General features: G+C 46.2%; 1 protein-coding gene and 1 long non-coding RNA gene across 5 annotated transcripts; both read right to left on the bottom strand.

Annotated features, from left to right (window-relative positions):
* Positions 1-4,032: 4,032 nt before the first annotated feature.
* On the bottom strand, positions 4,033-11,142 carry LOC106028242 (uncharacterized). 4 transcript variants are annotated; one of them, XR_010048496.1, is made up of 3 exons: positions 10,541-11,142; positions 10,347-10,443; positions 4,033-6,155 (listed from the first exon to the last, which is right to left on the bottom strand). It is a non-coding gene; the product is annotated as an uncharacterized LOC106028242 (long non-coding RNA). The 4 variants fall into 4 exon arrangements; XR_002791877.2 differs by having other exon boundaries at positions 10,626-11,139; XR_001201853.3 differs by having other exon boundaries at positions 10,640-11,136.
* Positions 11,143-12,664: 1,522 nt separating this feature from the next.
* On the bottom strand, positions 12,665-21,374 carry LOC101789305 (zinc finger protein 548). Its single transcript, XM_013155151.3, is given in 2 exon segments — positions 12,665-17,478; positions 21,120-21,374. A coding segment is annotated over 1 exon segment (609 nt). The 5' UTR covers positions 17,056-17,478; positions 21,120-21,374; the 3' UTR covers positions 12,665-16,446.
* Between the last annotated feature and the right edge of the window lie 32 nt (positions 21,375-21,406).

The following is a 21,406-nucleotide window of genomic DNA, read 5'->3' as shown; positions in this document are numbered from 1 at the left end:
AAGACACCAATGCCTAAGGAGTGCGGACAGTAAAGGTTAAAATTCTGCTACACAGGAAGTTTGGGTCCCATGAAGCTATTGCAATCTAGATGTAATTTATTTTAATCATCCTTGAGTACACTGAGAATAACACCTTGAAGAGATACAAAGACCAGTTGTTCCAGAATGCAAAACACAAGAGAAGAATCACTGGTAACATTTATTTCCTCCTACTTACCCAGTAAGTTCCTACTGGGTTTCAGGTGCTATTGTGGGTCTATGGGTCACATCAGAACCCAAGCTAAAATACCCTCACTCTCATGTGGCTTTCATTTTAGGCAACAGGAATGCAGAGATCATTTTAATGATGTGGTCAATTATATTTTTATGCTATGGATAATTATAAGAAATTGTTAAGAATGCTATGAAAAAAGGGAGTATATTCTTGTAATTAAAATATTTTCCACTGATTATTTGTCCTGAGTGGGGAATGTAGACAGCAGGGAAAATGATCTTGAAGAATTTTCAATTTTATTTAAATGAATCAGGGAGCCATGACATTGATTTGAATAGAAGACTTAATTATTTAGGGCTATTACATTGAGAGTTGTCAGCAGCTGGTAGACCATTTAGAAGCATGAGTAAAATGCATCTATTATAGTGGAATGGTAGTAATGACTGAGTCAGTAGTAATGGTCCTGAGATGTGGTCAGTTTTTGACATTACTGGAAAGGTGAGCTAAAAATTTCCTTACTGCTTGGAATATGGGCTATGGGAGAAATACATGTGTTATGAGATAGTATCTCCTTTTAAATACCTCTGCAATAATAAGCAGACTGAAGAGAATCAGGAGTTCCTTTGATCAGGACTGGGTTTCCGAATTAGAAGAGGAGTATGTTACTTAGCATTCCATGGCTGTGACAAAATACCTAGGGAAAACAGCTTAAGAAGGAAACATTTATTTTGGCTTATGGTTCCATAGGTTTCCGTCCACAAAAGACCGGTTTCATTTCTTTGGACCTGAAGTTAGGCAAAACATCATGGCAACGCTATCTCCCCAAGGACAGGCTGTGGGGCCCCTGATGGTCAGTAGGCGCTGTATCTCAACAAGCTTGCTGGCCGCTGGCCTAAGCACAGATAAGTTAGACAGGCAGCCTTTGGCTGTGTTGCAGATTGTGGAGGTAGTTACGCCCTGAGCAGCACTACTGGGGAATGGGCCAGGGCCACAAGGTCAAAGCAGCCCCAGGGAAGCAGAAAAAGTGACACTGGCCTTTTACCCCAGTTAGAAGGCTGACTTGGGTTTTGGGGAATCATAAGGGACTGGAAGCCACATGTAGAACTATTTACTGCCTCCCCCGCAGTGTGCAGTGTGTACAATTGATGGATACTGGAGCTGAGCCAACACTAATATACAGCAACCCAACCCATTTTACAGGACCTACTGCATGCATAGAAGGCTATGAAGGTCACTATGTCATGGCACAGAAGGCCCAGGTGACTGTGAGTATTGGACACTTGCCCCAACACCTGTGTGATGTTTATGCTTCCCTGGTTGCTAAATACATACTAAGGGTGGCCATACTAACTGGTGTTTTGCTAACACCGTGCAAGGAGAATTTTGGTTGTGAATTTGCATGGTAAAAACCATATTTCAAGGTCATCCACATCACATACCGCTGATTCCCACAAGTCGCAGGCGTGGTGTGCATGAAGCGGTCCCAGCTGCCTGGAAGTCATGAAGCAATGAGACAGGCTGTCTTAAAATTGGAAAATGGAGGCATGATATGCCCTGCACAGAGCCCTTCACTAAGGCCCACGCAGAAGCCAGACAGGTCTTGGCCAGCAGCTGTGAAGTCTCACTGATGCTGGCAGGGAGGACCAATTTGCCTTCCCCAGGAGGGCAGGCAGTGGACCTTCCAGAAGGCTACTGGCATAGCACAACTTTGTGTCATGGCCTGGTGGCCCAGCACCTGGACACCTGGAAAAAGCCAGTGTATCACTGTTTTGTATTGATAATGTTAATCTGATTTTCTTTCAGATCTGAAAGCTGCCATGCACAGTCTGAAGAAAGTTTTGCTGACATGGGTGCAGGCCATGGACAAAGACAAGGTCCGGGAACTGGCTTGTCAAATTCTTGGGTGTTACATGGTCAAGTAAGACCAGACCCACAACAGCACACCAATTACAGGCATCTGTGGGCTTCCTAGACTTCTGGCAGGAGTACTGTCCTAGGAGGGCTGGGTCTGTGGTGCTTGCTCCTGGTCAGATGCCAGTCCTAGCAGCATCGCATATGCAGCAGTCAGCATTTTCAGTCAGATGCTATGCCTATCATTGCAGCACCTGGTCAAGGCACCTGTTAATTCATTTCCTGTGAGGGGAGGGGCTTATGTCCAGCAGAAGTACCATGTCGTGCCCTTTATACCAGACGATCAAAAGGGCACAACACAGGGCTGAACAGATGCAGCAGAAGCTAAGACTTAAGAGGGCTGCTGCACAGGTGCAAGCCCTATGCATCATTGACCCTAAACATCAATGTAAATGAAAATGGGTTTGCCTACGGCCTGTGGAAAACACAGGGAAAACAGAAGCAACCTGCTAGTTTTGGTCAGTTGTGGAAGGAAGCCAAGAACCTGTATTTCCTTATTGAAAAACAGCGCTGTATAATGTTGTGCGTGCCTGTGGGTAATCACAGGACAGATGGAGGTCTAGGTATGGATGTCCCAACAGCGGGGTGGCACAGACCCTCTCTCACACGTTGGGGGATGCACCTCCAATGGCAGGCCTCTTTCTCAACTAGCTTGTTGGCAGCTAAACCGGCAAAGTTTTGGGACTCTTGATATACACAGCCCAGGAACCCGTCCAGGACAGACTACAAGAATTGCCCCTTGTCCTTGTGCAGAAGGAAAAGAGGGACCTACAACTGATGCTGGATTAACTAATGGCTCTAATCATGACTCAAACCCACAATGGACAGTGGTCACTGTCCAGTCCAGTCCACAAGTACTCTGGTTTGAAACCAGAACAGGCAGGTCAACCAATGTGCATGGTTGTAGAGTATGATTTGTTGTGATGCATGAAAGAAACAACCTACATGTGTGCATGGCAAGCTGGGCCATCTTGAGGGGCTGTCACTTTGGCTGCCAGCTTGGACTGGTAGGAAATGACAGATAAGGGCACTGTTCCTTGTTGGGTGCCAACCTGTGGTGAGACGTATGGAGCATGGTTAAAAGCTGACCAGGTGGGGCTGGGGATTTAGCTCAGCGGCATAAGCACCTGCCTTGCAAACAGGCAGTCGTGAGTTCGATCCCCAGTACCGATAAAAAGGAAAAAGACAAAAAAAAAGCGGACCAGGTGTCATGGTTCTGGACATAAACCCCTCCTCTCATGGGAAATGATTCACCAGGTACCTTGACCAGGCACTGCAATGGCTGCCCACTAGAAATAGCATCTGACCAAGAGAAAGAACCACAGACCCAGCCCTCCAATTGAAGCCCTTGTTCAACATATGGCCCAGACCTTGAATGTTCCATGCCAGACTTTGACGTTATTTATGGATGAAACTGATCAAATGAAAAAAGTGGTTTTACAGAAACACATGACTTCATTTGGTAACTACAAGTAGTTGTGCCCCTTACATATATGTTACATTCACATAACCCCAACTTTAGAGGGGGTGGCATGTGGGGAACTGCTTTGAAACTCAGGGGCATCTAAGACCACCTGAGGACATGACCCTACTCATCTAGTGCAGGCACACACTATGTAACCATGACTTAACATAGGTTAAACACATATTTGTTGGTTACAGCACTATGTAAGAATATAAACATGAGATAACTTGTATGAGAAATTGTACAATAAAGATGCAGGCAGCTTTCTTTCACTCTGCTGTGCTCCATGCCACCTGCTGTTGTTGCTGACACCTTGTACATATGAATCAAATCTCCCTTGGGGTTCCCAAGTTATCTCCACACTCATGCTCATTAGCATTATCATCAAAATAAAAAGGAGCCCAAATGGCCATTGATGGGAAAATGAATACAGAAAAAGGGCTACATGCATAAAATGGAACTTTAATGTTTTTTAAAAGGATAGAACTTGTCATGATTATGACATGATGGTAAGTGAAATAAGGCACAAAGGAATTAAGAAAAGGCAGAAACTTCATTTTTCTTATATGGAGAACCAGTAGTAGTAAAAGTCATAGTGACAGTTATCAGAAGCTGGATATCCTGGGAAATTAGCTGCTAAACAGTATAAAATTTAGTTTCATAAAGTAAAAAGACTTCTGCATACTCACTGCATAATAGTGTATCAATGACTTAAGACAAGTGAACTTAAATATGGTTCATATAGTAAATTTTTTACCTGAATTTTATAATCTAAAGTAATAGTTCATAGTGAGACATCCAAACATGTCTGTTTGAAATCTTTATACATTTCATCTGGTGTGAACTTTGTGGTGTTGAATGAGGCAGGAATTTTGGTTAAAGCCCATCCCACATTCATTACACTGGTAAGGCCTTTCTCCAGTATGAGTTCTCTTATGTTTGATGAGGCTGGAGTTGTATCTATAGTTTCCACATCTGCTGTACTCATAAGTCTTTTCCCCAGTGTGAACTCTGATGATTGTGGAGCTATCCATAAAGAACTTCCCACATTTGCTGCACTTGTGAGTTCTCCTGAGTATGAACTTTTTGATGCCAGATGAGATGGGACTTTTGGCTACTCTCTCACATTCACTCATAAGGCTTTTCTCCCATGTGATTTCTTCAATGTCTGATTTGATCTGAATTGTGCCTAAAGAATTTCCCACATTCACTACACTCCTAAGGTTTTTCTCCAGTATGAACTCTGGTGTATATCTAATATGGAGTGATACCTTAAAAAGTTTCCCACACTTGCCACATGCATAAGGCCTTTCCCCAGTGTGAACTCTCTGGTGGCTGAGCATGGAGCTGTCCATAAAAACTTCCCATTCACTGCATACATTAAGGCCTTTCCCCAGAGTGCAGCCTGTTCAGTGTGATTCAATACTTAAAGAACTTCCCATACTCACTGTACTCTTAAGGCCTTTCTCCAGTATGAACTCTCTGATGATGAGGATGGAGCTCTCCATGAAGAATTTCCCACATTCACTGCATGCATAAGGTCTTCCTCCAGTGTGAACTTTCTGATATCTAATCAGTGTAGAATTGTGCATAAAGGACTTCCCACACTGACTCACTCAAGGTCTTTTTCCAGTGTGGAAGCCTCTTCACATTGGCTGCATTTATAAGGCCTTGGCCTGGTGTGAATTCTCTGGTTACAGCCATTAGACCTTTTTGTAAAGAATCCTTCAATGTGGATTTTCTGTTGCTGAACAAGGTGGGACTTCCTCATGAAGCCCTTCTCACATTTAAAACACGTGTAAGGCCTTTCTCCAGTGTGAATTTTGTAGTGGTCAACAATGTTATATTTGAAACTGAAGGCCTTTCCACACTCACCACATTTCAATGTGACCTCACTGATGTTTAATGAAGTTGGATTCATACCTAAATAATTTCCCACATTCACTATAGTCATAGCTTTTCTGCAGTGTGGATTTTTTTGGTGCTCAAAAAGCATGTATCAGTGGCCGAAGTCTTTCCCATATTCTTGGCAGCTATAATCATTTTGTCCACTTTGGAAGGCCTCACTGCCTTGAGTATCACCATGCAGCTTCCAGCCAGGGTAAGAGGCCTTTTGCTGCAGAAGGCCTGAAGTGGCAGTGAAGTCCTTCCCATTCTCTTTGCTTGCTCCCCTCTTCATGCTGTGTGAATGCTAAGGTTCTTCGGAAATGAAAGGCACCACTCTGCACTTCTGGGATGGTTCACTATGAGTTGCTGCTGGTAAAGCCCTGCCAGGCGCTTGCACATTTCTCGCTCAGGATGTGCAGCCTTGTGCTCAGCCATGTGCAGAAAGGGTTACAAAAGCAAGCTGTATGGCACACAGTGCTGGGTCTCTTGGGTGGCTGAGCCTGGAACTGGAATGATGACCCATGATGCTACGGCAGGAACACCTTGCTTGGCAGGTTCCTCCCATCCCCAACTCCATGCCAGCCTATGAGAAGAGACACACTGTGGAGGTATTTTGAATTCGAGTGGAACAGGCACTCTTGTCCTCTCATGGTGTCTGTTGGGCACACCACAGGTCATCTATGAGTTTACAGAGGGAATAAGAGGGAAAAAGGTAGCTGTAGTGAAGAGCAGCCCTGGTTTGCTCCCACTTTCGTCAAAAACACAAGGGAGGGGATAGAAGAGGAAGGAGGAGCAAAGTCTTCAAATCCGACCCTGTAAATGGCCTTGACAGTCTATGGCTATGTCCAAATCCAGGGACACTTCTTGCAACAGTGGCTGGTACTCAAAGATTCCTTAAGGAGCTCAAAATAACCAGAGTGTCAAATGTCAGGTGTACCACAAAGGATTAAGTAGAAGCACAAAGGGTTGAAAACCAAAAAGTTGGGTTGGAGGACATCCATGGGCCAAAAAAAGAACTAATAAGAGGGTGGAAAAGGGTGTGACCACTGATATCGGCAGAAGCTGGACAGATGTGCAGTGTGATCTGCACCCAGCTCTGACCACAGTGCCTTCTTCAGCTCCCTCACACTACAGCTGTGTCCTTCTGAGTCCTCCTCTTTTGTCTTTGCCGGAGTGATGGCCGCCCTGTCCAGAAGCCAGAATCCCCATCCCTGCTTAAGGTGAGCAACTCTCCAGCCCTGGCCAAGCCAGTTCTAGGTATAAGAGGGCCAGCACAGGCCTAGAGTGTATAACCCAGGACATCCAGCCCCCTAAAATTAAGAGAACATCTAGAGAAGAGATTTACACAAATAATCCTGTAATCCTGGCACAGAGGAACAGATGGTCACCTGAAACTCCTAACAGGGATAGTCGCTAAGAATGTCAGCAACAGGAAAGGGAGACAGTCTGGGACACAAAGCACCTGTAGAGAGCAACTGACCAGGACCTGCTGTGATCCCTTGCACAAACTCAACACTCCCAATTCCTGAGCTTCTAAGGCAACAAACAACAGGAACCAGGACTGCCTGGGGTAAGGTGACGCAGTGCACACTCACAGCACACCTGCTAGAGAGCCAGAGAAGGACTCAGCCCCATGGCCCAGTGTGGGAAAGACAGTTTCCCTTTTCTACACTGTGGCAAAGAAAAAACACAGTACCCACCCAAGATCCTGGGTAGATGGGAGGGACTCACTTAGTGGGGACAAAAGTGCAAAGTTCTCCAGCATCACCACATATAGATACCTCTGAGCCTCATGAAGGAGGTTGCACTCTTCCCAGGAGAACTACATGGCCAAGCCCTCAGGGACCATGAGGCCTTGCCACAGTTATGACACTTCACATTAACTGCTTCTGGCTGTGTTCCAAAGATCCACATCTATGCAGTTGGCATCTATTAATTACAGGGCCAGCTGAACAGCCCAAGTCTGTTTCAGCTTCCTTTGGCATCTAGGGCCCACACTCTGAACCACCTCCTTACCTAATTCACCACTATTTCCCCCAGCCTAAATCAATCCAAGGCCCTCTATGACACAAGCAGAGCTAGTTCACATTCTCCACGGCTGGCCAGGCTTACTCTAATCAGCTGAACAGAAGCTGTTTTGTGCTGACTGTCCCACCTGAAACAGGCTGAGAAAGCCTGCTTTCACCTAGTCCTCATGGCCTATGTGGTATGCGTGGCCATGCCCCCTGCTCTAGAAAACAGAAAAAACAAAAAATTTCCAGGGTCATTGGTTATCACTCACACCAGCAAATCAAAATCCTATGGGTACAGTCAATGATGCACTTCTGCCTTCAGGATCTCCAGTCCTCCTCCTTCCCCACTCCCTTGGGAGCCTCCTCCCAGGTCCCAATGTGGAATGAATGCCAGATTTTGGGGATTAAAGCACCTGCTCTCTCCTGATTTCCACTGATTGCCAACTCCAGCATGGGGCAAAAATGGGGAACAGAGGTGACAGAAGGCAGAAAAGCATCATCAAAGCTGGAAACTAGGGTCCCATCCCTCCTAAATCAGTCAATTTCCCTGGGGTCCTCCCATTGCCTTCTACTCACATTGTTCTCTGAATAGCACATCCTTTACCTCGCCAGAGCCTCCACAACTGCAACCCCACTCTGTCCCTCCACCCACACCACAGGGATTTCTCTGTGACTTCTCAACATACCACTATGAATTAGGAATCCAAGCAGAGCAGGGAAAATGCAGCAAGAACCTGCCTCTGCAATGCCCAGGACACCCAGCTGCCCTAACTTTTAGAGCCTCCCTAAGCCCTGCTTTGAAAGGCTCCCTCCAGCCCTGCTTCTTGTTTTAGGGGCCTACACAAGGACCTCCTCATTCCCCCACACCTCCCCTCAACCCCAGATCTAGGCTGCCCTCCAGCTCTGTACTGCACACACTGGCCCATGCAGCCATGACCTCCTCTCACTCTCTCGCACTAGTCAAAGGTCAGCTGCATTCACCTCTAGTTCAATCCCCACCCCAGGCTGGTCCCTGTGTGGGAGACTCCACCTCCCTTCCTCTGACCACAGCCCAAAAGAAAGCATCTAAGTACCATGAAGAGCTGCTGTAAAACCTGATGAGTCCATAACAGTGTTACAAGCGCCACCCTGAACTCACTACTACCTAATCTCGGAGGCAGACCGGCCTTGTCATCCGCCTCGAGTCTGGTTTTCCCTGAAAATCCTGTTATCCTCAGCAAGCTGACTCTCTCTCTCCCTCTCCCACACACTCACACAAAGCCAATTCATTCTCTCACATCTTTGTGAAAGCCACCATCACCAACCAAGAGAGAAACCCTCTGTTCCCAAACCTTCTGCCCTGACAGAACTACCTTACGAGTTCAAAGACACCTTCTCCTAAATCTGTCACATAGCTTCACAGGTGGCAAGAGTCTCTACCCTGAGCACCTCCACTCAACTCCAGACAAGTTTGACAACTGCTACCAGCATCTCCAGGTGGGTCATCTGGAACACTTCTGACTTGGTCAAAATCCAGTTCTGCATATTCCTGGCTAAAACTCCATTACCACAGGAATTCCATGATAGCCTAGCTGTTGGGCCATCCTTACAAACAAGGCCCCAAACTGCAGGGCTTCCCCTGGGTCCTTCAACCACCGTTCTATTCCCTTATTCTCCATGTCATAAAGTGTACATAGCTCTAGGTCACAACTCATCCAGAAGCCAACAACTCCTCACATCTTTGTGGCCCCCACTCTTGCCTAGACTGATGCAGAAATTATCAAAACCATATCTCAGCTTCCATCCTCACTCCCACTGTGTCCTCCACTCTGCTGGCAGAGGGAGCCTCCTAAAATGTAGGTCAAAACACCTTGCCTCAAATCCTTCCTGCTTCCCACACCCTTCAGATGAGAGGCCCAGAACTCAAGATGCCATTCCTGATCCCTGATTGTCCCAACCTCCCACCCTGTTCCCTAGTCCTGCCAGAGACAACATAGCTTTGCAATGCCCTAAGCACTCCAGCTAAGTTTCAACAGCAAGGATCTATCACACTGGATCCTAAGCCCGGGACATCCTGGGACATCTTAGCCCAGTTTTAGAACTGAGACTATTCTATGTAGCCAGAGACTGAGTTTAGGACCCCAGGTCTTGGCGGGGTGTATATTGTGTGTGTCATGATTTGGCAGAGAGAAAGCATGGATCCAGAGTCTTGGGACACTGCATTCCCTTATAAGGATGCCCAAAACTGGAATGGGTGAAAATCTAAGACTCATCCACCATTTACCCATGCTGGCTCTTGCAGGATCCTAGGGAATAAGCTAAGCACCACCTCCGCCCTCCTTCGAACTGCAGTGCTGCCCCTTAGCACCGCTGTCACCCTAAACAAACACGGAGTCTCCTTAAGCCTCAGTGTCCTCTTTTGTAACTGGAGATTAAAATGGCTACATTCTACAGAATTAAACTTTTGCATGCTTTCAGTGCAAACAAAATGCAAGAGCTTCGACGATGGGGTTTTATCCTCCCTACAATGTTAAACTTCCAAAATCTGGCAGATTAATCCCACAACGAATCCACCCTCACTGCACCATTTCCAACACCTTCTGTTAAGAAAGCAGTCGAACATCAGGAGTCAGGGAATTAAGGTAGCGTTCAAACGTCTGCTACTACTTAAAAAAAAAAAGATGTTTTTACAATCATGTGTTAAGTCTCATTAGTCAAATGATTCCACAAAGCATTGTGACATCTTACATGTGGGGCACATCCTTCCAATAACTGGCCGCCTGGTCATCTAACTCCAGAGCAAGGCGTGCAATATTCCTGGCTGCCACAGCCTTACAGTGCAGTCATGTGCGGAAGTGAAACTTTAAAGACCTCTTACCTTGGGCTGGGATCTGGTTACATTAAGAATTTATCTTTCTTAAATTTCTTTTGTAAGCTCCTTACATGACTGAGGCCTCTGGGGAAACAATGACTACCTAAAAAGGACAAGAAAACATTTTGCAATTCCAAAGTAAATTATAAATACAAAACATCGTAAGCATGCTAGTTGCCTGAACTCTACAAATAACTTACGAGTGCACCAAAATGTATCCAAATTCCCACCCTGTGCAATGCCTCCCCTCCTCACTAGAAGGCATAGCCTCTACTTCTTCCTTACAGTGTTCTACCCACACTATTGCGTGGCTGCCTATATGTCTTGATCGAAATGATTTCAACAAGGGCACAAAGAACCGAGGACCGAAGAAGTAAGGACGCAGCGTCCGGGGCCTCTTTCAGAACTCAGGACACCATTGCAGCAGGGCCTCCGCCCACCCTCGGTTCCCGACATCCAGTCTGCGTCTCCTCGGTGCTCCGACTTCGTGGCACCTGCGGCCTTCGCGTGAGCGGCGACACTCGGAAAGGACTCCCTGTCTTGAGCCGGACCCTGGCCCGCGGGACTCTGGCTCAGGGCTCGGGGTGGACGCGGCCTCCGCCGACGGAGCACGAGACAACTAAGAGACAAGGGAAACAGAATTCTGGGCAAGTTTGGTCGGCCTCACTAGCCCAATCTCCGCTGGGCTGATCCGAGGATCTCGGACCCTCAAACAAAAGCCACTAACATCCAAGGCGCCCGCCCCGAAGGTCGCCGCCAGAAGCTCCGCCCACTCGCGGCGCGTGCACCTCTCCTCCTTCTGGGTCCTCATTGGCTCAGCTCGCCGACACGTTTGCAGCAGAGGTTTGTGGGTAACCTAGTTCCCACCCCTATGCCCACCTTCTCTCGGAGTCCGGAATCCGCTCTCACCAGCCAGACAGGAGCAGAGGCATCAAGAGGGGCGTTGGAAACTGGGTTGGGGGGCTCCGAGAACAGGCGAGGCTTGCCTGCCTCTTAAATGAGAACTCAGATTGTTCCGTAGCGAAGTTTAGAAGAGACCCAAAGGATGTTTCAGAAAACATTTAAGATTCTGTGAAGCAGAACAAAGTTTTAAAGAATACACAGCACGACAGACCCAGCAGATGGCCACACTTGGCGACCACTCATTGCGGTCAGCGCGTGTGTTGTCTATGAAATACAAATAGGCTGAAGCTTCACAGACTGGGCATGGTACCCAGGGAAAAGAAAGACCCCAAATCGGACGCATGAGGAGTTAAGAGGAAGGTTCTTTCCTGTCCAAATAACCTGCGACTGTATTCCAGCCTAGCAAACACTTTTATTCATTTAATAGTTGCTACTTTACATCTGATGGTTTTTTAGGAACTTTAAACTTAGCTGAAAAAAAAATGACGTCCTATTTCCTGACAGATCAAGAGCAGCCTTCTAACAGTCAAACTGTTTGTTCAAAGAAGACCTCTTAACCCTGAAATAAAAGTCTGGGAATTGATAAGTTCATCTCCGTTCTGGGAAGTGACATCATTTCACCTGGAACTGAATCAACAGTGAGCACAAATTGAAATTAGGTAGGTCCATGTGGCTGGGTGTGGTTACCCATGCTTGTGATCCCAACACAAGGAGTCTGAGGCGGGAGGTGCCAAAAGTTCCAGACCAGCCTGGACTAGGTAATGTTTCAGGTCTGCCTGAATCACAAAAGTGACACTGTCTCAAAAATAGAAAAGTCCTTGAAAACTAGGTATTATCAAAGGTATCCGTAATGATTATGTAATTACTCAAATAGAATAGCCTAGCTAGCCTTAGCACGGAGTGTGGTGGCCCACGCCCGTGAACCTACCACTCAGGAGGCTAAGGAAAGAGGACCACAGCGAGTTCAAGGCCAGCCTGGGCTACACAGGGAGTTCGAGGCCAGCCTGAACTATAGGAGATCCTTTATCAAAAAATAAACTCTTCTACAGTAACATATCCTTGACTAGAGAAGTAAAAGTTGTCAGTGAAGTCTGAACAAGCAACACCATGATGAGGTAGGTATCAGAGGATAAAGCACTCTGGCTATGCGGGAACCTTGGACACACTTACTAAATTTCCAAACTTTGATCCTTCTTCAGTCTTGCAAACTTTGTATATTACAAATGGATGAAGCTGACTGGGGTGGCACAAGTTTGTAACCCCAGTCCTGGGGAGGATGAGAGATGGAGGATCACTGTGAGTTCAAGACTACCTGAGCTAACTAATGAGTTAATGCCTGAAATAGAGACCTGATCTCAAAAACTAATAACTTGGAGAAAAATGTAAAGACAGAATAGTAAAGAATTGACAGAACGTAAAAGTGAATAGGGCATCTGCAACATCTTTATTACTCTAGCATCATATTTATTATTCACTGGATTTCAGGCACAATAGTAAGGAAAAGGGTGGCCAGCTGTCTATTATACAAGGTGTATCCTACATATTTTTGTGTATTGCTTTTGTCAACATGCCTTAAACATCCTATATTCAGGTTTTTATTATGACACATCACAAAAAACAAATGGGGGACAGTTCACAGAATGGGTTACTGGGAGGTTGGAAAAACTCATGAGGGTCTCAAGATAACCAATATTGTTCCTAAGGAAAACTTCTGCAAGCTCCTAGTCAACAACAGGCCATGTCCTTGATCCAAAGCTGACATCCACAGCCAAACCAACCTTTGGCAAGGGAGTAAGGCACCCAAAGCAATCAAATGACCCATGCATCCTCCAAAGATAAACCAGGATAATGCCATGTCCTAACTTGTTGTTTTTCTGTCCTAGTTTTGATGGTACTAGGGATCACACCAGGGAATTTGCACATGCTGGGCAAGCATTCTATCACTCAGATACTATTTTTATTTTTTGAGACATTTTGCTAAGTCACCCAGGTTGGTCTCAAATTTGTGATCCTCTTGCCAAGGATTACAAGCATGCACCACCACACCTGGTTCATGCCTGAGCCTTTTAATGTAATGATACCACATTCTGTGGCTTTTGGCCAGCTGGCAGGGAGAAATGACCTTTGTTATAGACAGCAACAGTGAAATAACTGTCAAAGACGGCAAGCAAACCCAAGGGCGCAATGTAGTTTGCAACTCTGCCATGTATCTGGTGACATAAAGTATAACCCTGCTGTGGATGTTAGAGGTTCAGCTGTTGCCCATCTTGTTACAAAGCCTATTCCTGGAGTTTCTGCTCTATTAGTTGAACAAGCAAAGAGCATACTGCCTGCATTCTAAGGCCATTCTCCAGTAAGAACTTGCTGGTGCTGAATGTGGGTAACACCTAATGACTTTCAAGTCACTTCATCCTTCCTTTCCAGGGACTGGCCATGTAATCAAGGCTATTCTTGAATTTAGACTGATCTTCTTGCCTCAGCCTCCTAAGTGTTGGGATTACAAGCATGTGCCATCATAGTTTGGTTGTTATTCTTTTTCTTCCTAATACAGACTGAACCTAGGATCTTCTAAGCTATACCTCAGCCCTTGGAAACTTGCCCAGGCTGGTCTGAACTTGCAGTCCTCCTGCCTCAGCCTAACACCCCACCTCACCACACCTAACACCCCACTCCCCTTTCAGTGCAAGGGACAGAACCCAGGGCCTTCTGTATGCTAGGCAAGTGCTGTACTACTGAGCTGAATCCCCAGCCTGCTGCACTTTTACTGCCCTTCTGGGTATAGAGCTCCCACACACAAACACAAGATACAAAGGTTTTTTTTTTCACAGCAAGACGTAATGTCAGATACATGCAACAGGAGTATTTGCTGCCTATAGCTAGGAAAAAGCGGATCAGCTTATGTAAGACAACAGGACTGGGTTAGCTTGGCTTCCAGTGTTCCAAGAAATGGCTAATCTGAATTATCTGGGCTGATCTCTAGTGCCCAGAGCCTGAGAGCCCAAGAAAAGAATGAATTGAGAGTAAAGATATAAGCAGCTTTCCAGCAGAGGAACTGGTCTACCTCTAGCCTAGGCTTCCAAAAGGATTCAAAATAGTAAATAGTATATGCTTAAAGAGAAACAAACAAACAAACAAATGCCAGGCATGGTGGTGCATACCGGTAATCCTAGCACTTGGGAAGCGAAAGCAGGAGCATCACTGTGAGTTTGTAGCCAGCCTGGCCTACATAATGAGTTCAAGTCCAGCTTGAACTACATAGCAACACTGTCTCAAAAGAAAAAAAGAAAAGAAAAAAGTAGTATTTCAATAAACAGAGCTTAGAAAGCTAGTTATCCACATGCAAAAGCATGAAAATGGAGGTATGCCTAACATCTTATACAAAAACAAATGAATGCTGGACACAGAGGCACATACCTCTAGTGCCAGCTATTTGAAAGGCTGAACCAAGAGGATCCAAACCCATGAGTTCAGCCTAAGTAATATAGTAAGGCTTTACCCATCCCCCTAAAAAGGATAAAAGACATAAATATAAGGCTTATAAATACAACACTTAGAATACAACATAAGGAAAATGCTGCATAAAACTGGATTTGACAGTGCTTTCTTAGCATTTTTTTTTTTTTTTTGGTACCAGGGATCAAACTCGACCTCGCATTTGCCAGGCAAGTGCTTTGAGCCGCTGAGCTAAATCCCCAGCTGACAATGCTTTCTTGCATATATCAAAAGCATAAATGAAATAAAAGAATGTGGACTATATGAAAGTTAAAAAATTTCAGCAAAGAGCTGGGCACGGTGGTGCACTCCTGTAATCCCAGAACTAGGGAGGCTGAGGTAGGAGGATCACTGAAAATTTAAGACCAGCCTGGGCTACAAAGTGAGCCCAAGGCCAGCCTGAACTGCACAGCGAGACCCTGTCTCAAAAAGACAAAAAAAAAAAAAAATCAGCAAAGGATATAACTGACAGAACAACAATCTACGCACTAGGAGAAAACATTTTAAGATCACATAAAAATTTGTATTTCTAAAATTTCTGTAATTCAACAACAAGAAACCTCATTAAAAATGGTAACAGCTGGTATTTCTCCAGATGAATAGATGCTAATAAGCACAGATAAGCTGTTCTACATCACTGACAATATAAAAATGAAAAGCCATGTGTTCTCAGGCCCAAAAGGTGAGGTAAATACACACACAAACACACAAACACCAGAAACAGAAAAGGAAGTGTTGGTAATGAGGCAGACAAATGCTGTGCAGTGTGGTGGGAACGTTAAGTGGTACAGGTATTGTGGAAAACAGTTCCTTACTAAAGTGAAAGACATTGTATGACACAGTATTTTCCTTTCTGGAAACACCCAAACTGAAAGCAGGGTTCAAACCATGAGGTACACTCATCCTCACACTAGCATTCTCCCTTATAGCTGAAAGTGACAACTATACAGGTATCTATTAGTCAATGGAGAGATAAAGAAGTATGGTGTACATCCACCACGGAATATTATTTCACTAAAAAAAGGAACAAATTTCTGACATATTACACATGGATGAACCTTAGGGGCACTATCCTAAGTAAGAAGTCTGTCACAAAAAGGCATACTGTATGACTCCACTTATAAGTAGCACTAGGGGTCCAACTCCTAGCTAAAACTATAGAGAAGCAGTAGTAAGGGCCAGCAGGGGAAGGAAAATTTTTTTTTTTTGGTACCAAGGATCGGAATTCGCGACCTCACACTTGCCAGGCAGACACTTATGCCACTGAGCTAAGTCCCCAGCCCCAGCATTCTCATTTAATGGGAATGGTTTTACTTCTGTAAGTTCTGTAGATTAACTGCAGGAACAATGGGAGTTCAGAAAACACTGTCCAATTAAAAGTCAACGGTAAATTTTCTGCATGATGAAATCTCTGATGTTTAATGAAACTGGAGCTGTACCTATAGAATTCCTCACATTCACAGAGCGCACCAGCCTTTCTGCATTGTGGATTTTCTGATGATGAACCAGGTGGCACTTTCAAATGAAGGCCTTTCGGCACTCACTGCATTCATAAGGTCTTTTACCAGTATGGATCTTCTGGTGCTCAACAAGTACATGTTTGTGGCTAAAGGTTTTCCCACACTCTCTGCACTCATAAGGTCTTTCTCCAGTATGATTTCTCCAGTGTTTAATGAGGTTGGAGTTGTATCAGAAGAATTTCCCACACTGACTACACGTATAAGGCCTCTCTCCAATGTGAACTTGCTCTAATGAGCCTGCAGTGGTACCTAAAGCATTTTCCACACTCGCTGCACTTGTAAGGCCTTTCTCCAGTGTGGTTTCTCCAATGTTTAACAAGGTTGGAGTTGTACCTGAAGAATTCCCCACATATGCTGCACTCATAAGGCCTTTCTCCACTGTAAAGTCTCTGATGTCTAATGAGGGTAGAGTTGTACCTAAAGAACTTCCCACATTCACTGCACTTAAAAGGCCTTTCTCTAGTGTGAACTCTTTGGTGTTGAATGAGGGTAGAGCTGTCCATAAAGAATTTCCCACATACATTACATTCATAAGGCCTTTCTCCAGTGTGAACCCTTTTATGTCTTATGAGTCTATAGTTGTACATAAATGACTTTCCACATTCTCTACACTCATAAGTCCTCTCTCCACTGTGAATACTCTGATGTTTCATTAAGTTGGCACTGTACCTGAAGAATTCCCCACATTTGTTACACTGATATGGCCTTTCTCATGTGTGAGTTTTCTCATGTTCAACAAGGGAGTATTCACATCTGAAGGTTTTCCCACATTTACTGCATGTGTAATTGTTGTGCCCCATTGGAAGGGGTTCCCTGTCCTCAATTTCCTTATCTGGCTTCAACCCACAGTGAGGGGCTGGGTGTTGGAGAAGGCCCGAAGTAGCCAGCAATTCTTTCCATCTCTCCCTGTGTGAAGGTTTTCTGTGCCATATGAACTCTGTGGTTCTTCAAAAATGAAAGTCTCCATGTGTCCCTTCTAGAAAGATTCTCTCCAGTATGCTTTTGAGGCTGGTAAAGTTCTGCCTCACAACGACACATCTCTTGTTCAGTTTGTGTTCTACTGTGCTCAATGAGGCACAGAATATCTTTCAAGAGTGCGTCACATGTCTCCCTAGGCCAGGTCTTCTCAGTGGACAGCTCTGGCTTTGGAGTGATAACCTGTGATGCTCTTGCAGAAATTCTTTGCTTGGAAAGTGCCTCATCCTCAGTTCCATTCCAGCAACCTGTAAGAAGAGAACATGCTGGTGAGGTGTCTGTTGACTTTGGTAGGAGGACATCCTCATCCCATATGTGTGTCACACAGTCACAGTAAGTTCACAGGCTTCCTGCTGGTGATGGACATAAAGCTCCAACCAAAACTCCTTCACCAGGAAATCCACTGTGCCTCAGTGCCTCTCTCACTGAGGCATAGCCCTCAGTGAGAGGAGGACCTGCTGTGCAGGAAAGCCTGGTGATGAGTAAGGACACAAAGACACTAAGTAAGGTGATAAATAAGGACACAAAGAGGTATGGTAGGGAAAGAAGCATGCTCGCTGTCTCACTCCTCTGCAAATGCTTTCAGTAGGCTACAGCTGCTGGTGACCAGGGAGCAGTGTGCATAAGCCTGTGTCCAGATGCAGCAGAGTCCACAGAATACTGAATGAGACATGCACACTTTACTGCACCATGAGCGCTGGAGGGCTCTGCTTAGGGAGCAATGGGAGCATGCATGAGAGGTAGTGCCACAGGACTGGGGGTGGGGAGGAATGGACGGACAAAGGACCAGGAGTACAGTGGCAGGAATTCTTAAGCAAATGACAAAGGTGGAACTGTGGTTGGCCACTGGTCCTGGCATCAAATAACGGTAGGTATAAAAAAGGCTCCCAATGTGATCAAAACCAAACTCTTGATATGAAGGCCCTTCCCAACTCCCTGGCACCAGGACCATGTCCCTGTGAGATACTATTACAATCACTGGTACTAATATCCATCTTCCCAGGTACCCAAAACCTTCCCATCAAAGTGACTTGGCTAGAACTTGGGAGAAGCCATTTGGAGGGGAAAGAGTGAAAAAGAGTGAAAAACAAGTCCAGGGATCACCGCAAAGCACCGCACATGCTAAATCACATCACAGAGAAGCACTGCAGAATCAACTTCGTGGCTTTCAACTGGTGACCAGGTTAGTGTCAGGCATAGGAAGTGACCAGGCACAGGAAGACACCAAAAATATCAGCAGGAGCAAGGCCACACATATGGACAGGGTAACCTGGACAGGGACAGGCAGTGCATCAAGCTCTCTTAGAGAAACTGCTTTCTTTCTTTTTCTCTCTCTCTTTTTTTTTTTTTTTTTTTTTTTTTTTTTTTTGTTGGTCTTTTTGTCACCGGGTCTCGCTATGCGGTTCAGGCTGGCCTTAGGTTCACTTTGTAGTCTGGGTTGGTCTCAAACTCGAAATGATCCTCCTGCCTCAGCCTCCTGAGTGCTGGGATTACAGGCATGAGTCACCAAGACCAGCTCCTTCTTTCTTTTGGTACTGGGGATCAAACTCACAACCCAGTGCTCACCCGATAGGTGCTTATGCCACTGAACTAAATCCTCAACTGAGGAACTGATTTCTGCCTACAATCCTTTTTCTCAAGTCCTCAGAGCAGCAAGGGATGGGCCTGCACAGGGAGAGAGGACAAACCCAGAGTGTCACACACCTCCCACAGCACACTGTCGGGAAACCAGTGAAGAACCCTGTGCCATGGTCAGGATGTGGGAAGGCAGAGCTGCCCTGGGCAACAGGGAGACCACAGTCCACCACTGCACTGAGTGGGATGGAGGGCCTTAACTAGGGAGGACAAAAGTGCCAAGTTCTCCAGCATCACATCACAGTACAAGAGTCTCTGGACCTCACTGAGGTGTCCCCACTCCTCCTGGGAGAAATAGATGGCCACGTCCTCAAAGACCACTTGGCCCTGCCACAACGAATATAGCTCAGTAAATGCAGCTTTTTTGCAACTATGCTTTCTTCAATTTTTAGATTCATCCATTTGGACCACAGTAACTAAAGGGCTACAAGCTAGGTCTGTTTACCTCTCCCGTGCCATGTGCAGCCTGATTCTGAATGACCTCCTCCTCTAACTTTCAGAGCCCCGGCCACTATTTTCCTTGTCCTAAATCAACACCAGGTAAGTACCAAACATCCAGGGACAGCTCCATGCCAAAGCCAAGCCGATCTCCCTGCTCAGCTTTACTTTTCCCTTGTGAGCCCCAGTAAAGACCGCGGCCTAAGCTTTCCCCTTGCTCCTATATTACGCCTCTTAACCAAGGCAATGTTTTGCCATACCACCCTGTGTGGTGTGCAGCCCCTCTGGGAAATGTAAGGAACAAAGCCCTTGTCACTGCGTTCACTCATATCTGTACGTACCCCACAGGTACAACCACTGTTACATTTTCTCTCTCTAGTTCAAAGTCCTTCTCTCCCTAAACCACCCACTCACTGCTCAGTCTTCTCCATACCTTCCCATTGTGGAATAGATACCAGTCCTGGTGGCGCTGCTGCCTTTTCTCTCATTTTCATTCATCACTCAATCTGGTACACAAGTGGAAAAAGGCACCATCTAAACTGTCAGGCTGCTCTGTGCAATGCTACCCTCTCCAGCTGGCAGGTAATGGAAGTGTCTGCTGTGGGGCTGTGGGAGAGGTGTGTTCACAGTGATGTGCAGGTAGAGAGGCGCGAATGGTTAGCCCTCGATTCTGACATTAGGCACTTGGGGAGAAGGGTGACCCTGAGCTTGGCTGTGGGAAGTAAGATCTGGAGGATACCAGGGAATTGGCCAGCTGGAGAGGCAAACAGAAGTAAATCAATGTCAAACCAATTATGAAATGCTTGCCGAAATTTCACTTCCTGAGTAACTTCACTTGCTACAGATGTGTACATACTTAGAGGGACAGTAGTTACCTAGTATTAAGTGTTTCACACATCCTGCAGTTAACAAGCTGCAGGGAGGACCTACCTGGCAGGTCAGTTACTAGTCTTTTCTGCAAGCAGAGGGAGCTTATTCAGGTCTCTTGATTACAATACTAAATCAGCCCCTCTTGCCCTAGATGTGGTGGAGGAAAAAGCAGTGGCCTGAAGTCCAGCTGCACCACTAACTTGGATGCCCTGTCTTGTTCCACAGACAGCAGCCTTAAGGATCTGCCAGGCCTGAAGGTGTAAAATCTAAACAACCTCACATTCAAGTCTTTTTCCTAGGCCAGCTTCTTAACCATATCCAGAGCTCGTTTCCTATAACCATGTGCCTTTCTAGGTCAGAGTTGTGAACGATAATTTCAGCCAGGATCTTTTCTTTAAACTCTCACTTCTTCAACAGCACTGCTTCAGATGTTGGCTTGGGAACTGGGGGGAAGACAGAATGCTAACTACTCTTGCAGTCCTATTTGATGCAACAGGAAATCCTCTGGACTCGATCTTTCAGGTCTACCCAGAATCCCATCACATTGCTCTTCTACCGCCACCACCCTGGTCCAGCCCCAGCGCGGTATTGCTGGAGTATAACTGCAGTGGTCTCATCAGTCTCTGCCTTAATTCCCTAACCCGTTTCCCCCAACTATCAACTGCTAACTCAGGACATGCCCCCCTGGGCCTCCAGAAGTTCTGGTGGTCATCCAGAGGGGACTCCACCAACCGCGTTCAGGAGAGACACCTCATGTCTCCCCGCTGCTCCGACTCCGCGGCACCTGCAGCCTTCGGGTGAGCAGGTTCTCAGGGCTAGTGTCAAAAAGAGGATCACCCACAAGATCGTCCCGTCCTGCACACAGGCCCTGACCTGCGGCGAACGGACTGGGCCCGTCCACCTGAGCTTAGCACTGCGAGTGGGCACCCAGGGTCGCAGCACCCACCTGCTCACCGACCTCATAGGCTCCACCAACCGAGCCCGGGGGAATCTGGGCGGGGATTCAACAGTAAAACAAAGACAAACATTGCCGCACAGCCTAGCTCAGCGGAGCCTCATCCCCTCCTCTTGGGACTGGGAATCAATCCATTTCTCTTGATTTTTCGCTTTGTCATTTCACTGATAACCAAACACTCCGTAAGACCCAACCACGAGCAACCAACATGGCGCCCCTCAGGGAGACGCCGGAAGTCCCGCCCCTCACGGCATGCGCGCGCAGACGTCGTCCTCGGC

This window comes from Cavia porcellus, unplaced genomic scaffold (genome assembly GCF_034190915.1).
Source record: "Cavia porcellus strain 051 isolate PalLab524CR breed Dunkin Hartley unplaced genomic scaffold, mCavPor4.1 scaffold_7, whole genome shotgun sequence".
NCBI lineage: Eukaryota > Metazoa > Chordata > Mammalia > Rodentia > Caviidae > Cavia > Cavia porcellus.
The sequence above is the reverse complement of the archived record's forward strand: the minus strand, read 5'-3'. Positions and strand labels throughout refer to the sequence as shown.